The sequence below is a fragment of the Pocillopora damicornis genome, chromosome 5, assembly GCF_964200805.1.
Source record: "Pocillopora damicornis chromosome 5, jaPocDami1.2, whole genome shotgun sequence".
In the NCBI taxonomy this organism is placed as follows: Eukaryota; Metazoa; Cnidaria; class Anthozoa; order Scleractinia; family Pocilloporidae; genus Pocillopora; species Pocillopora damicornis.
The window spans coordinates 18,986,953-19,002,642 of NC_142674.1; the positions used below are offsets into that span (position 1 = coordinate 18,986,953).

Genomic DNA, 15,690 nt, shown 5'->3' on the forward strand with positions numbered 1-15,690 from the left:
AACGACTATGAAATATACATGGTGTACCTACTTGTCACCTCTGTTTATTGGCATAAATCACTACAGTTTGAAAAGAAATCTAACATGACACACTTATCTTGTTTATTTAGGATTTTATTGGCTGTTTCGATGATCAAGTTATCCTCTACCACATTTTAGCCAGATCTAATTTGCAGTTGGTAAATCTTCTCCACATTATTATATCAGTTACGTGACAACCTGACACATAAAAATTCAAAGATGAATCAAGCTCCGAATTACCAAGAGATGGGTTTTTTTCCCCTCCTTTCATATCTATAAAAACCATCCAAGAATTACTGCATTCAGAAAACTAAAATGTCCAGATCCATCAATGATTCTTTTGCCGGCGGAAGTCAGAGAATGTTTGCAAAAGTCAATTCGATTGACAAGCTTCATACTGATTTAGCTAATTGATCTGCTGTATATGCGTCTCATCTTACATGCTAACTAGACCCTGTGAGCAGGGTAACTGGGATACCTGGATGGTACTGGATCCTTGGAATTAAGTGTAGTGATACTACGGGTGTCGGACTAGTATACTGAAATAGTACGCTCAAGTCTGGCCAAGGGCCGGGCATACACCTATTTCAAAACATAGGCATGCTATGCATGCAAGAGTTACTTTTTTGTAGGGTGGGTGGATTACTTGAAACATTGTAAGTGATGTCTACATTCTTACAAAAGGAGAGAAGAATATTAATGTGGGAAAGAACGAAAATGTCGAATTACCTCACACACAGGTATTTTGTGGTAGATTATGTGTGTTTTGCGAATAAATGTAACCAAAAATAAACTGTATTGTTGCCACGGATACCTGTTAGTAAAAAATGCAGACAGCAGACTGCAGACCGGATACAAAATATAGACTGCAGACTGGGTACAAAATGCAGACTAAGAATCTGAAGAATTTTTACGTCTGGTATATAATACATGTCATCTTACAGCTTACCGAGCGTCACGCAATCGCTTTTCTGCGATCCGCCTTCACGACTATTTGCACTATTGTGGAATATTCCTGGCCCATTTCTTGATGAAAATCGATCGCAATATTATTTCAAGCCTTCAATATAGTCTTCTTACTTTGCGCGCGAGTTGGTTGGTGTGATGTCTGTACAGACTTTACCAACGTAATAAAAGTAGATGACGTGAATAACAGTGATGGTAAAGCAAGCTTAAAACGGCAGAAATCGCCAGAAAATACAACAGATACACAGGGTATGAGTAAGTTTTATTGATTTTACGAGAAAAATGTTCATATTTCGAAATATGTATCGTTGTAAATCGACCATACTTCGTTCCCTGTACTATTCGTTATAACGTACAGTTCCTCTCGTAACTTAACACCGTGTCACACAACGCGTGACGCGTTCATGAATTAATCGTTGGCTTTTTCTCGAGACGTGAGCTTGGGCCGCCTGTGACAAGACAATTGCGTAAACAATATTTAACATAATAACATTATACACAAAAAAACACAGGGTTTTGGATCACGTATTTATTAAAAAAGAATATCCATATTATTATTATTATCCATACAACTACAATGAAAACAAACATAAGATTCACCTTTCTGATCGTGAAATTAATACCATTCGTACTGTTATCGTAGCTACGTTTCTTGCCATAGAGTGAATCCAACATGTCGTCTTTCTTCACAATCAGTTTGCATCCATTATAGTTATGTTCTTCAGTCCCACGGTAGTAGTGTTGTTCAATAGATTGCATAGAGTATATGCAGTTTGGTTTCAGATTTCAGATTTTGCTTTTTACAACAAGTGAACGTTTTTCAACTAAGACATTGGCATACAGCATACAAGGCATTCAAGGCTTTCATGGCTTTCAAGCGTTCGCGACTCAATCCGTTCCAAAATTACCGCACAATAACATCTTTCAGTGTGGATTAGCCGCGATTAATACGACTTGTATATGCGTCTGTAAGTATTTTGCGCGTTTGCGCCATAATGCTCCAGGAGATCGCAATCCATATACGTTGAAATACAAAATAACTGACCAAAGAGTTTTATAAGCAAAATCTCGTGATTCGTCATGTCACCCGGCCCTGTCTGTGCATGACAACGTCAATCATCATCAAGATAGCACGCGTGATCAGCATGTTAACACCTTATTGGATCACAGTTAGTTGTCATGGTGTTTAGGGATAACACGCGTGATCAGCATGTGAACACCTCATTGGATCACAATTAGTTGTCATGGTGTTGAGGAATAACACGCGTGATCAGCATGTGAACACCTCATTGGATCACAGTTAGTTGTCATGGTGTTGAGGGCCCAATGACCTCTGGGTACTATTGCGCAATTTTTCCATTCTGTGGCGGAGGAAAAAAAAATGACGACAAAAAAACAAAGGCATTTTATGACTGAGCTACCACAGGTATCCCAGTAACAAGGAGATTTGCTGTTCATTTAAATCGTCTGCTGGTGGGACTTTTGGGTATAGTTATCGAGAAGACCGACGTTGCATATCTCAGGTCGTTCCCTTGCGTAGTTGTAAAAAAAACACTTCAAGTTACTTGGGGAGATCCAGAAACTGAAGTTGATCTTATTTAGTCGCTAGGCGGCATCTTCGAGACGCCAAAAGATATCGATGATTTTACAATTTGCCCCACTCATAGATCAAATCTCGGTACCGGTGTTGGGTGCTTTCGTGGTTCTATTAGTAGATGTAGATTGCCTAAAGAAGTGTACGGCCATGGTAAAGGTAGGGTTAAGTCGATTCCAAAAGCCCACTGGGTAATTGGCAAGCGTGTACTACAGATAGTACGCAAGACGTCTGGAAAATTCATATAACCTGGCTACTTAACACCTTGTGCAAAATTACGCGTCCCGTCAGACTTAGGCCTCGATTGGGAATTAGTCAATAGGCTACCAAAAATCCAGACAGAGGCAGAGTTTTCTATACTAATGTCTGAGCACTTTGTAGGATTCCCGCCGTTTAGCGGGACGTGTAATTAAGCACACAGTGGTAAAGGGCCCTTCCGCAGTAACTACAAGACGCTGACGAAACTTTTTTCTCTTCACCGAAAATCACATCAAAATTTGTCCTTGCTAAATTTCAAGTGCGCTGTACTTATCAGCAACCCCCGGGGAACCCCTATACATAAGAGGGCGAGGATGCGCGCTGGGAATTTCGAAAATGACCCCTATAAAATCATGAAAGGTACACGAGTCTTATCCGTGTAGGAGTGGCAACAACTAATGTCTATCCTAAAAAGTACCAATTTAAACACAAAAAAATTGAAAAATCCCCAAAATAAGAACTCTTTTATCGATGTGCTCCAGAGGATCAAGTCAGATCATTAAAATTGTCCTAGTAATGCTTATTTCAGTTATTGTATTGAGCGAAAAACACCTCAAAAGGTACCTTAGCTAGGTCTCTGATAGTCCACTAAAGTTTGAGACGCCGTAAAAGGTACCAGATCACTGATTTTGACCCCTGAAAGGTACTACAAGCATCCTCACCCATTTCCAATTGCCTCCTCTCCCTCCCCCCCCTCCCCCCCCAAATTGAATGAGACGAGTGGTTGACCAAGAGCCAAGTACAGGGTTTCTTTTCTCGCCTTGCAGCAAGCAGAAGAAGGTAACAAGCACACTCAGAAATTGAGCACAGTCCAAAGGAACTATATCTGGAGGAAAAAGAAGCTGAAAGACAACAGCTGATGGCGCACATTTCTAACGAACTGAGACCGCTACACCCTACGTCTTACGACGCCTTTAACTTGTGCGAGTGTGCGAGGGATAATATATAAGCTGAGTCTTTTTAATGTTTCACTGCTTAAAAAAATCTTGCGCTTTTTTGAAATACCATTTAAATCAAGAGACAGGAAAAAAGACCTGATTGAGCAACTGATGTACTTTATACAAGAATGTCAATGCTTTAATGAAGTGTAACACCACTGTTGGGCCACGGTTGGGATGACTGTAAGTATTGAGCCCTGGCAAAGCAACGATAGGGCATTTAGAGTGCATTTGTTGAGAAGCAATGTGCACCACCTCTAAGTACCCTGATGTACAGTTCTATATCGATGAGTAAAAGCGCCTAAACATTAACATTTAAGCAAACCCGTCAAAATCATTTTCAAATTGGCGCCTGTTATTTTGTAGTCGTGACTTTAATTTCAAAACAAAAAAAATCATAGGCCTACCGTGACCGAGAGTCATGTTGACCCTCACTCGATAGCATGTACGTTTACTTAGAAAGAGACTTTCTCTATTGCCTCCTCGAAATTTTCTCAATGATTTATGCCTTTAACGTTACTAAATTCGCTTACCTACTTTTGGAAACGTTTATTAAATTAACTATACCTGGCCAATTTCTATCGGTTGCATAATTTCTTAAATTCTTCTGGGGAGATTTTCATACTCTCGATGTTGAAACATCAACATATCATGAGAACCAACTCGCTCACAATTTAAAAAACTTTCACAAATAGGGAAACGAAATTTTTCCCCAAGTAAGGGTGAATTATTTTCCTGAAGAAAAACGGCAAAAGAGGTCTGAAAAGATTATGAACAAGATAAAAACACTTGCGCGAAATGAACAACTTAGTTGTCAAAACAAACGGGTCCCTTAGCGCATTGTGTTCAAAGGAAATGGTTCTTGAAATTTTATGTAAAACTTTCCAGAAAGGATGCAACAGATGAGTTTCACATTTATAGGAACACTTCTTTGAACGGCTAATTGTTGTTACGGATACTATTTTTGACGTGGATTATAGCACGAACGCATGAAGCTAATTTGCATATAGGAGTTATTAACGAAGTATTTTTCCGGAAAATTTGAGCCATTTCGTGAAAAAATGGCCAAAATGATGAATTATATCGATCATGATACTCCATTAGATAATCGTTGCGGTACCTCCAAGTATTTTCGGGCTGGTACGCTTTACAAACCTGTCTGCAGGTTAGACCGCCTTATCGTTGGTTTCAATCAAGATGGCGATAATTTATGAAATTCACAAAGCTCTCTACGGCGCAGGATGAGGAGTGCCCAAAAGTTTTATTCTATGTTTAACTTGCTCTATCTAAGTACTTTAAAGCTGACTCCAGATCAGGTCCCACGTAAGAGAAAATAGCTTTCAACCGCAAGTACCTCACTTCTTACAAATTTCAATGCTCACCATTAGGTATTTTGAAAGTTTCATTACTCGGTAAAAATGTTATAGAGCTGAATCATTTTACCTTTGAAGTATTGAAATAAAGTCATTCTTAAATATGCAATTAGCGCTCGATATTTATAGCGTAAGAAGGCAAATTGGGCAGTTTTGGGGTGAACTTTAAAACTGTCTCATAAAAAAATAAAAAGAATGAAAAATGATGAAATTTGTACACGGGATAGAATTTTCGACTTTCACTGAAAAACTTAAGGGAAATCGGTGAGGGGCCGAAATTTACCTCCAGAAATTAAAAATCATTGTCAAACTCGTGTCAAAACCTATCTGTTATTTGCATCTATGCGAAAGGAGATAACAAGGAAAAAAATACTTAGTTTTAAGTTCTCAAAACTCCCTCTGTTATCTTAGTACTCGGGATCTTATAAATTCAATTATTGGAGCTTTCAGTCTCATTATCACTCATTAGCCAATGATTAAAACAGATTTTTCTTCCCTCCTAAATACTAACTCCTGTTTTTTTTTTTTCCTGAAGACATTACGCGACGCTCTAAATGCGACGCTATACCGTTTTATCGTAGAATCGTTTAGAGTTTTTAACTTCTAATGAAAGAGCTGGACGTTTATTCTCTTCACTCACGATCATACCTTGAGAAAAGAAAAAGTTTCTTTAAAGCGATATTCGAGCCATAGATTGGAATAACAGCCATACAAATGAGAAAGGGCAAATAACAAACTAAAAACACGAGATATACGTAGAATATGGCAACTGTGGATTTAATGAGAACAACAAAGTTTTTTAACTCCTCAGACTGAGTTTCATCTCGTATTTGCATAGAATGAATCTGATTCTTGTGCCGTCGTACAGTTAGATATATCCTGATGTACACCACAAACGTGATAATGAGACTGAAAGCTCCAATAATTGAATTTATAAGATCCCGAGTACTAAGAAGGCCCCACAATACCATCAAAGAAACAAATGCACTATGTACCCATATGCCAATCACAACAATAACAACACGCTTGTGAGTCACAAGCTCTTGGTATCTGAGATGAAAATGAAGAGCTAAGAACCTGTCTACACTTACGGCCACAACACTAAGAAACGAAGCAGTTGAAAATAAACTACTTGAAATCGTCCGCACTTGTTGAGTGTTACAGCCAGGATTGTGTAGTCGAAGCCAGTTGATCAGAAAGAAAGTGTATAATGGTTGACTAAACAAACCAACAGCAACATCCGAGCAGGCAAGACTTAGCAGCAGAGTTTTCAAAGTTTTTGGCATTGTTGAAGTTTTGTATATGGCGTAGATTGTCACAATATTCAACATGATGGCTGTGTAAGTAAGAAAAATGTTAAAGACACAGTTGGCGATACAAGTCGAGCGAAGATCTTCAAGTTCGGTGAATATGGGCAAAAATTGCGAAGACTGGTTACAGTACAATTTGCTCATGATTTTCGCTCACTTATAAAAGTAGGAGCCGCTATTTCAGACAAACACTGAATGGTTTGCGATATTTTAGCAAGCCAATTTCTTACCGCCACAAGACTTACTGTGTAAGGCCTGATCTACTAGATAACAACGATAGTACCCTCCTTCATTTAACGTTCAAGTAAACAATCCCTAGATCTCGGCAGATGGCGGCGGCCAGTCTGAGTTGGGAAGTTAAAAGAATATAAATTAGTTAAAGACCTTAAGACTGAGGACGACTTGAGTGGACGACGGCTACCGGAAGTAAAATTAAAAGGTCTGCTCGTAGGTAGTCCTGTGCCCAATTCTTTCACGGCCGAGCAGTTGTAACTTACATTTCCGTTCAGTAAAAGGGTAGGATCTGGGTACGAGATTATATTAGCTAACAGGCTACTGAATTTGAGCGAAACCGTTAACTTTTGGCAAAAATCTAAACTGCAAATGAATAAAGGGGGTGCGTTTTCGAAGAACTGTGATGCTACTTCCGTGAGGCTATTGCAAGACAATTCTATTTTATCTGAGTTGATAATGTAAATTGGACATTGAGGAGAGTTTCTGAAACTGAAGTTTCGACCGTTAGCGTTTTGTTGAATGGCGCAAAAAAGCATCGCTCGGGTTACTTCGTGCTTTACACACAGTCCGCCTATTCTTGTTTTGGGTTCTCTTTGTCTAATCATAATGTTAACCACAGTTCCGATCGCCTGTGTAGATGAGACTGGTTTTGTACTTTCGACACGCATGTGAAACCTGCTTTATTCTTAAATTTATGTTTTAATATTCTAGACATGGTTCATTGAGGTTTCACACGCTACAATTTGCACTTCAAAGGCGAAGACCACACTAACCTCGCCTTAGTTCTCCCATACGTGCAGAGGAGGCGCGGTAAAATGAACATGGGCTACAAACGAATGCTACAACTACTAAAGAATAGGCAACATCAACTGCACAGATAAAAAGAACAACATATTTTTTAACAAGAATATTTATTTATTTTAGCAATAAAAATACATATGTAACAATCCCTACCAGCAGAATAGCGAAGTCAATCGCGGCAGGAGGGAAAAACAAAAAAAAAACATTCTTCAATAACAAGTTTGACTGAACAGAGGAAATGACTAGGAGAGCATGCATATACACTAACGATGAAAAACAGTATGATAAGTTATAGTTAAGCCAATTTGGTGTTAGATATTACAACTGGAAGAAAATTACACGCGAAAGAAAAAACAACATCAACAACAACAAATGAAGCTAAAGAGATTACAATTTTCTAAATTTGCCAGTTATAGTGTGGACGTCAACATAAGTATCCTCACGTATCAAAATGTTTAGTAGCTGTCTTGCAAAAGTCTTTTGAATTCATACTTAGTTGGAGAACGAAGACAGATGGGAATACTATTCCAGATCCTTGCACCCAGTCTTGAAAAAGAATTTTTCATATGTTCTGTTCTCAAATGTTTAAGATAGAGATTGCCAGCCGCTGAGGACCTTGTATAATAGTGGTGTTTTTCTGAAGAATAATTAAATAATTCTGAAACGTTAGGAGGCGTTAGATTGTTGACGAAATCATGCATAAAAGAACAGATTGTTTGAAAAGGAAGGATGTTTGACATGTTGAACGAAGGTACAGCATGGTATCTAAAGGATTTGAAAAATATTATGTGTAGAGCACGTTTTGCAAAATCAACACCTTTTCCAAACTTGATTGGGCACTTTGGCCTCAGACTGCATCCCCATAAGACAAGCAAGGTTGAATAAGACTTAGATATATGTTTAGCAAGATAGTTTGTGGGACAAAATGTATTAATCTTGAAAATTAAGCAGGTATCACTTGGGGAAATAATAGAGACGTTACATTGTGCATTGTTTTAATTTCAATGTCAGTTCTTCATTCTTCAGCCTCCAAAGCTGTACTACGTGCGTCCTTGTCGTTTCAGCACGTATAAAACGTCCATGGCGGTCGCCGTCTTGCGCTTGGCGTGATCAGTGTATGTCACCGCTTCGTGTATCACGTGTACGAGGAAACCTTTGAAGCATTACCCTCAGAAGGAGTGAGATAAAGTCCGCGAAAAAATTTGTTCTTACCTTAATGAGAACACACTTTCACGGGCATAGATTTATAAAGCATCTGTTTGCACTAATTTTAATTACTGGATCACGTCGCAGGCAGAGATCACGCAGTATTATCCTTCAATTTACCACTTTTCACTTTTAAGGGTAACTTCTATTGCTAACATCATCTTGACAATGTGAACTATTTGCCCTTATAAAAAGTTTCGTCGTTATTGCTTTCGTTTGCACAAGTCTGACGATTAACTAGGCTTGTTTGCAAAATAGGTAAAAACAAAACAAAGCGAAAATAGCTTTTGAGTAATTTGTTGTGACATGTAATTACAGCGTTTTACCTAATTTTCTTTTTCCGATGATATAGCCTAGAAATTTTATCTTAAATGACTGAATTTTACTACGACAGTTCAGTCATCGCGTGTCCATGCTTTTCGAGTTAGTACTTTCTTGGTTTATAATAATTTGCAGGAAGATTTAAGTGTACGTAATTACTGGGATACCTGGGGTAGCCCAGTCATAAAATGCCTTTGTTTTTTTGTCGTCTTTTTTTTTCCTCCGCCACAAAATTGAAAAATTGCGCAATAGTACCCAGAGGTCATTGGGCCCTCAACACCATGACAACTAACTGTGATCCAATGAAGGGTTCGCATACTGATCACGCGTGTTATCCCTCGACACCATGACAACTAACTGTGATCCAGTGAGGTGTTCACATGCTGATCACGCGTGTTATCCTGATGATGATTGGCGTTGTCATGCACAGACAGGGCCGGGTCACATGACGAACACGAGATTTTGCTCATGAAACTCTTTGGTCAGTTGTTTTGCATTTCAACGTATTTAGATTGCGATCTCCTGGAGCATTGTAGCGCAAACGCGCAAAATACTTACAGACGCATATACAAGTCGTATTAATCGCGGCTAATCCACACTGAAAGATGTTATTGAGCGGTAATTTTGAAAGCCATGAAAGCCTTGACTGCCTTGTATGCTAAGTATGCCAATATCTTAGTTGAAAAACGTTCACTTGTTGTAAAAAGCAAAATCTGAAATCTGAAACCAAACTGCATATACTCTATGCAATCTATTGAACAACGCTACTACCGTGAGACTGAAGAACATAACTATATGGGATGCAAACTGCTTGTGAAGAAAGACGACATGTTGGATTCACTTGATGGCAAGAAACGTAGCTACGATAACAGTACTAATGGTATTAATTTCACGATCAGAAAGGTGAATCTTATGTTTGTTTTCATTGTAGTTGTATGGATATTCTTTTTTAATAAATACGTGATCTAAAACCCTGTGTTTTTTTGTGTATAATGTTGTTATGTTAAATATTGTTTACGCAATTGTCTTATCACAAGCGGCCCAAGCTCACGTCTCGAGAAAAAGCCAACGATGAATTCATGAACGCGTCACGCGTTGTGTGACTCGGTGTTAAGTTACGAGAGGAACTGCACGTTATAAGGAATAGTACAGGGAACGAAGTATGGTCGATTTATAACGATACATATTTGGAAATATGAACATCTTTTCTCGTAAAATCAATAAAACTTACTCATACCCTGTGTATCCGTTGTATTTTCTGGCGATTTCTGCCGTTTTAAGCTTGCTTTACCATCACTGTTGTTCACATCATCTACTTTTATTACGTTGATAAAATCTGTACAGACATCACACCAACCAACGCGCGCGCAAAGTAAGAAGACTATATTGAAGGCTTGAAATAATATTGCGATCGATTTTCATCAAGAAATGGGCTGGAATATTCCACAATAGTGCAAATAATCGTGAAGGCGGATTGCAGAAAAGCGATTAGGTGACGCTCGGTAAGCTGTAAGATGACATGTTATTATATACCAGACGTAAAAACTCTTCAGATTCTTAGTCTGCATTTTGTACCCACTCTGCAGTCTGCAGTCTATATTTTGTATCCGGTCTGCAGTCTGCTGTCTGCATTTTGTACTAACAGGTATCCGTGGCACCAATACAGTTTATTTTTGGTTACATTTATTCGCACAACACACATAATCTACCACAAAATACCTGTGTGTTAGGTAATTCGACATTTTCATTCTTTCGCGCGTTAATAATCTTCTTTCCTTTTGTAAGAATGTAGACCTCTTACAATGTTTTAAGTAATCCACCCACCCTACAAAAAATAACTCTTGCATGCATAGCATGCCTATGTTTTGAGACAGGTGTATGCCCTTGGCCAGACTTGAGCTCACTATTTCAGTATACTAGTCCGACACGCGTAGTATCACTACACTTGATTCCAAGGATCCAGCACCATCCAGGTATCCCAGTTACCCTGCTCACAGGGTCTAGTTTAAGTGGCTAAAAATAGATTGTTGGAGTAGTATACGGTGCTCATATTAATAAACAGTCAACTCCTTAACTCCCCTATTAATGTGTAATTTAAAGAAAGTTTAAAGCAAGCAGGTAATGAGAATGACAAAGATGATCAATTTAGGGACACAGTATTGATAGTATGATGCAATTATCAAATTCTCAATGCGACCCTTCCGTTTTCCCTTAAAACCAGGAGAAAACAAGGCTGTTACAAATATTCTAGAGGTTGAAAGACATTTTCAAATTGCCATGCAATCATCATAGATTTGCCCAAAATTTAAGTCGTCGATTATCTGTATAAATAAACTTTTGAACAATTTTATTACGAGAGTATTGTTTTCACTACATTTCACGTTATTGACCCATTAAATTGTCTAGAAATTGTAAAGAATTTGTCAAATTGGTTGCAAAACCTGTCTGTTATTTGCATCTAAGCGAAAGGAGATAACAAAGAAAAACATACTTAATTTTAAGTTTTCCGGCAAAACTCACGGTATTATCATGAACCACCTGTAAACATCTGCGGGTAATAAATAACTTTTTAACCACCTCTGTTTTCGTTTTCATATGTAACATTCTGCCTCGACTAAGATTTTACCTTTAAAATGTTAAGGCAAACTCGTTGCTTTTCGTTGTTTGTTTAATTTTCAAGTATATCGATTAATCCATTTTCGTTTTGAATCCACTCATCAGCTAATGATTCCCATCGATTTTTTTTCCCTTTTAAATACTAGCTCTTGTTTGTTTTTCTTCTTGAGAACAAAACGTGACGCCCCCAATATGACGCTATACCGTTTTATCGTGAGATCGTTTAAAGTTTTTTACTTCTACAGAAAGAGCTGGAAGTTTATTCCCTTCACTCATGATCATACCTTACATTTATTTGTTGTTTAGTCCTGAGAATCCTCCTATCAATACCATGTCCTCAAATCGATCATCTCTGTCATTCTTATTACCCGTTTGCTTGAGAATTTCTGTAAATTACACATTACGGGTAGTCAAGGAGTTGATTGTTTATTAAAAGAAAGAAGTTTACTTTCCACTATTACAGATTAACCTAGGAATTCTGGTTTTGCGGCAGAAGGACAGATGACATAAGTTTCCTTCTTTTTTCTTTTGGAAGCTAGCATGTCATTTAGTTGTCGATGTTAATTTCAAGAGATTTGTCGAAACAGTTGGCAGTTATGGGCAAAATTTACAAGGGGAAAAAGAAAACTTCTCCGAAGCTCAAGTCCGAGACCACTATTATTGGTTATAATTCTGATTTGAAATTAACAGCGACCGAAACCTTGATATGAATAATGTCTCCTTTCTTACTTTTATTTGCATCCATAATTACAATCGCCATCCATCGATGGCAAAACCAGCTTTCTTCCTAAATTCTTCCTTCCTAAAACTAGCCCCTTTCCTTCTAAACCATAGATTATTCGATTTTTTGTGTATTTAAAATTGGAACTACGGGATTATTTGGCTGCCGGGTCTTATCACTTAGTTTATGTACAATCTTGTTTGTCCCCATTTCACTTTCTCGTAAACAATTACTGCGCATAGTCTTTGTAAGCCACACAGAGAGGATCAGTTATCAATATGGACGACACTCGATGACCGCTTGTAGTTGATCCGAAATGGCCGATTGCTGGTCCAAGCAATCTTTCGCAGTATGTCTATGATAGCGTGTCGAACGTGTTTTATCTTCCAGTAGTAAATGACAAGGTTCAAAGATGAATTCAGGTACACGAGAGTCAGTGAGTAAAGAAAAAGTTTCTTCAAAACGATAGTCGAGCCATAGATTGGAATAACAGCCATGCAAATGAGATAGGGCAAATAACAAATTAAAAACACGAGATATACGTAGAATATGCCAATTGTGGATTTAATGAGAACAGTTAAGTTTTTTATCTCCTCAGACTAAGCTTCGCCTCGCATTTGCATGGACTGAATGTGATTCTTGTGCCGTCGTACAGTTTGATATATCCTGATGTACACCACAAGTGTGATAATAAAACCGAAAGCAGCACTTATTGTACGTATAAGATCCCGAGTACTATGAAGCTCCCACAATATCATTAAAGAAAGAAATGCACTATACACCCATATGCCAATTACAACAATAACAACACGCCTGTGAGTCACAAGCTCCCGGTATCTGAGATGAAGATGAACAGCTAAGAACCTGTCTACACTTACAGCCACAACACCAAGGAACGAGGCAGCTGAAAATAAACTGCCTAGAATCGTCAGCACTTGTTGAGTGTTACAGCTAGGATTGTCTAGTCGAAGCCAGTTGATAAGGAAGAAAGTGTATAATGGCTGACTAAACAAACCAACAGTAACATCCGAGCAGGCAAGACTTAGCAGCAGAGTTTTCAGAGTTTTTGGCATTGTTGAGGTTTTGTATATGGCGCAGATTGTTACAATATTCAACATAAAGGCGGTGTGAGTAAGAAAAATGTTAAAGACACAGTCGAGCGAAGATCTTCAAGTTCAGTGAATATGGGCAAAAATTGCGAAGACTGGTTACAATACAATTTGCTCATGATATCTGCTAGGAGCCGCTATTTCAGACAAATAATGGATGGGTTGCGATATTCTCGCTGGCCAATTTCTCAAAAGTATTACTGAGGATAACAACGATAGTACCCTCCATCATTCAACGTTGAAGTAAACAGTCCTCAGATCTCGGCAGATGTTTGCGGCCGGTGCTGAGATGGGAAATTAAAAGAAAATAATTATGAGTCTTCATTGGTTACATCCATTCGCTTTACACGTGTAGCTGTACGTTTGTGGAGCTCGTTTAATTTCTCGTTCGTGTTCTATAATTTTAAAACAGACTCTGAAAAAATTAGTGGCTTGGCGTGTTCAGTGTATGTCACCGCGTCGCGTATCACGTTTTCGAGGAAAACGCGAGAACTCCGCGAGTTTCTTCATAAATGATATGATAATATCCTAATAAACATAGCTAGTTGTTACTCTGGTATAAAGGAAAGCAATTGAAATGAGCCTAATATTTTTTTCTCTAAGCATTGACTTTCACATTTCTTAATTCATCTTTGAACCCGGCCATTTACTTCTAGAAGATGAGAAACATTCGCCACGCTATCATGGACATACTGCGGGACATGTTTTGGGGAAGAAACTAGCCATCTTGCGTAATTTACAATCCGTCTTCAAGTGTCGTTCCACAGGCAGACCATTATGTGCTCGTGGTTTATTATCGTTGACATGAGACGAACAGAATCTGAGGGTTATGAATAAAGCTCTGAAAATTGCGTATCTAAATTACATCTCGGTCTGAATATCTCAATAAAGTTAAATGAAATATCAATGGACGCAATTGTGATATTTTTAGCCTTCATGGGCCGTTTGAAGCGTCTTTTTGCGAAAACGGCCTGTGGCCAGAAGTATTTTAGTAAAAAGACGCTTCAAACGTCCCATGAAGGCGAAAAAATACCAGAAATGAGTTGATTAATATATATTTGACATGTAACATTTAATTTTACATGTGACTAACAAGGACTTGTGCAATTACTGTATACCGGGATGCAATCCGAATCCAGACAGTATTCTATTCATAAAAGAGACAACACCGGTGGCTTTAATTCTACGTTTTGGCAATTAGGCCAAATATTGCCGTAGATGGTTCAGGTCTGTGCTAAGACGCGGAAATTTCAGATCTTTATTAAAGGATGAGTTTTTCTAGATCACCTCTGTCCGTTTAGCTTAGACACGGGAAACTCTCAGGTTTTTGTGTTGTAAAAGTATGAAAATAGTATTAACATGTTTAACGAGTCTATTTAAAAAACAAAATTATAAAAAAAGTTGTGAAAAGTTCCTTTTGACAGATGATATGACATTTAACTTCGACTACAATTAATCGTTCAGTACTTGTTTTCGCGTGACTTTAATTCCTCGATTTGGCCAAAACAAAAGGTTATAAAATGTTTACAACCTCTTGGCCAAACAATTAGAGGGAACTAAGAAAAAATTGTCAAAATACTGATCAGTAGGAACAAATAATTAATTTAAAAGTATAAACAGCTTGTCTTGACGTTTTACAAGGAGTCAGAAAGAAATACAGTGGCACCTGTATGAAGCGGCACCGTATGAGCGGTTATCCTGTATTTAGCGGTCGGTTTTCAGAGTCCTGAAATTGTTACCTCTTAGTTATTTTAATTTCCACCTGTATTAAGCGGTCACCCTGTTAAGTAGTTGTGGTCACCCTTTCCTGAGTGCCAGCGGCTTGTTGTTACCTTTACAAAAGGCTTGTGTTGTTTGAAAAAAAAAAGTCTAGGTTGGGATCCATGTTGATGCTGTTCTTTCATTTCATAGGTTTTTTTTTTTCAAGTCTAAGTGAAAGCTGCTGCTCAGGAGAATCGATTGTTATTATCTTCAAAACGGAGAGGTTCCTTTACGGCCCCAAGGTGTGAATGCAACAAAAAAAATTGCATTCATGAGTAAAACGAACAACGAGGGACAAAACCCTCATTTAAAGTTAAGGTCTCCGATCAGGCTCGTAATTTCGTTTTTTTTCCTTTCTCATCTCTATTTTGATGTTAAAGAGAAGACGAAAACTTTGGTGCAAAGAATATCATGTCTCCAATTTCCCTCCTCTTTAAGTACCTTCATAATTACAACATCTC

General features: G+C 38.1%; 1 protein-coding gene and 1 pseudogene across 2 annotated transcripts; both read right to left on the reverse strand.

Moving 5' to 3' along the window:
* Window positions 1-5,782: 5,782 nt before the first annotated feature.
* LOC149045819 (beta-1 adrenergic receptor-like) lies at window positions 5,783-6,853 on the reverse strand. The gene has a single exon (XM_089205959.1). It carries the CDS (start codon window positions 6,602-6,604, stop codon window positions 5,783-5,785), a length of 822 nt encoding a protein of 273 aa, XP_089062085.1. The 5' UTR covers window positions 6,605-6,853.
* A 5,195-nt stretch (window positions 6,854-12,048) lies between these two features.
* LOC149045820 (adenosine receptor A3-like) lies at window positions 12,049-13,756 on the reverse strand (annotated as a pseudogene). The gene has a single exon (XR_016186798.1). The product of XR_016186798.1 is annotated as an adenosine receptor A3-like (transcript).
* Between the last annotated feature and the right edge of the window lie 1,934 nt (window positions 13,757-15,690).

Excerpts from the sequence above, each read along its gene's own strand:
- LOC149045819 (XM_089205959.1), bottom strand. The coding sequence starts at position 6,604 with ATGAGCAAATTGTACTGTAACCAGTCTTCGCAATTTTTGCCCATATTC.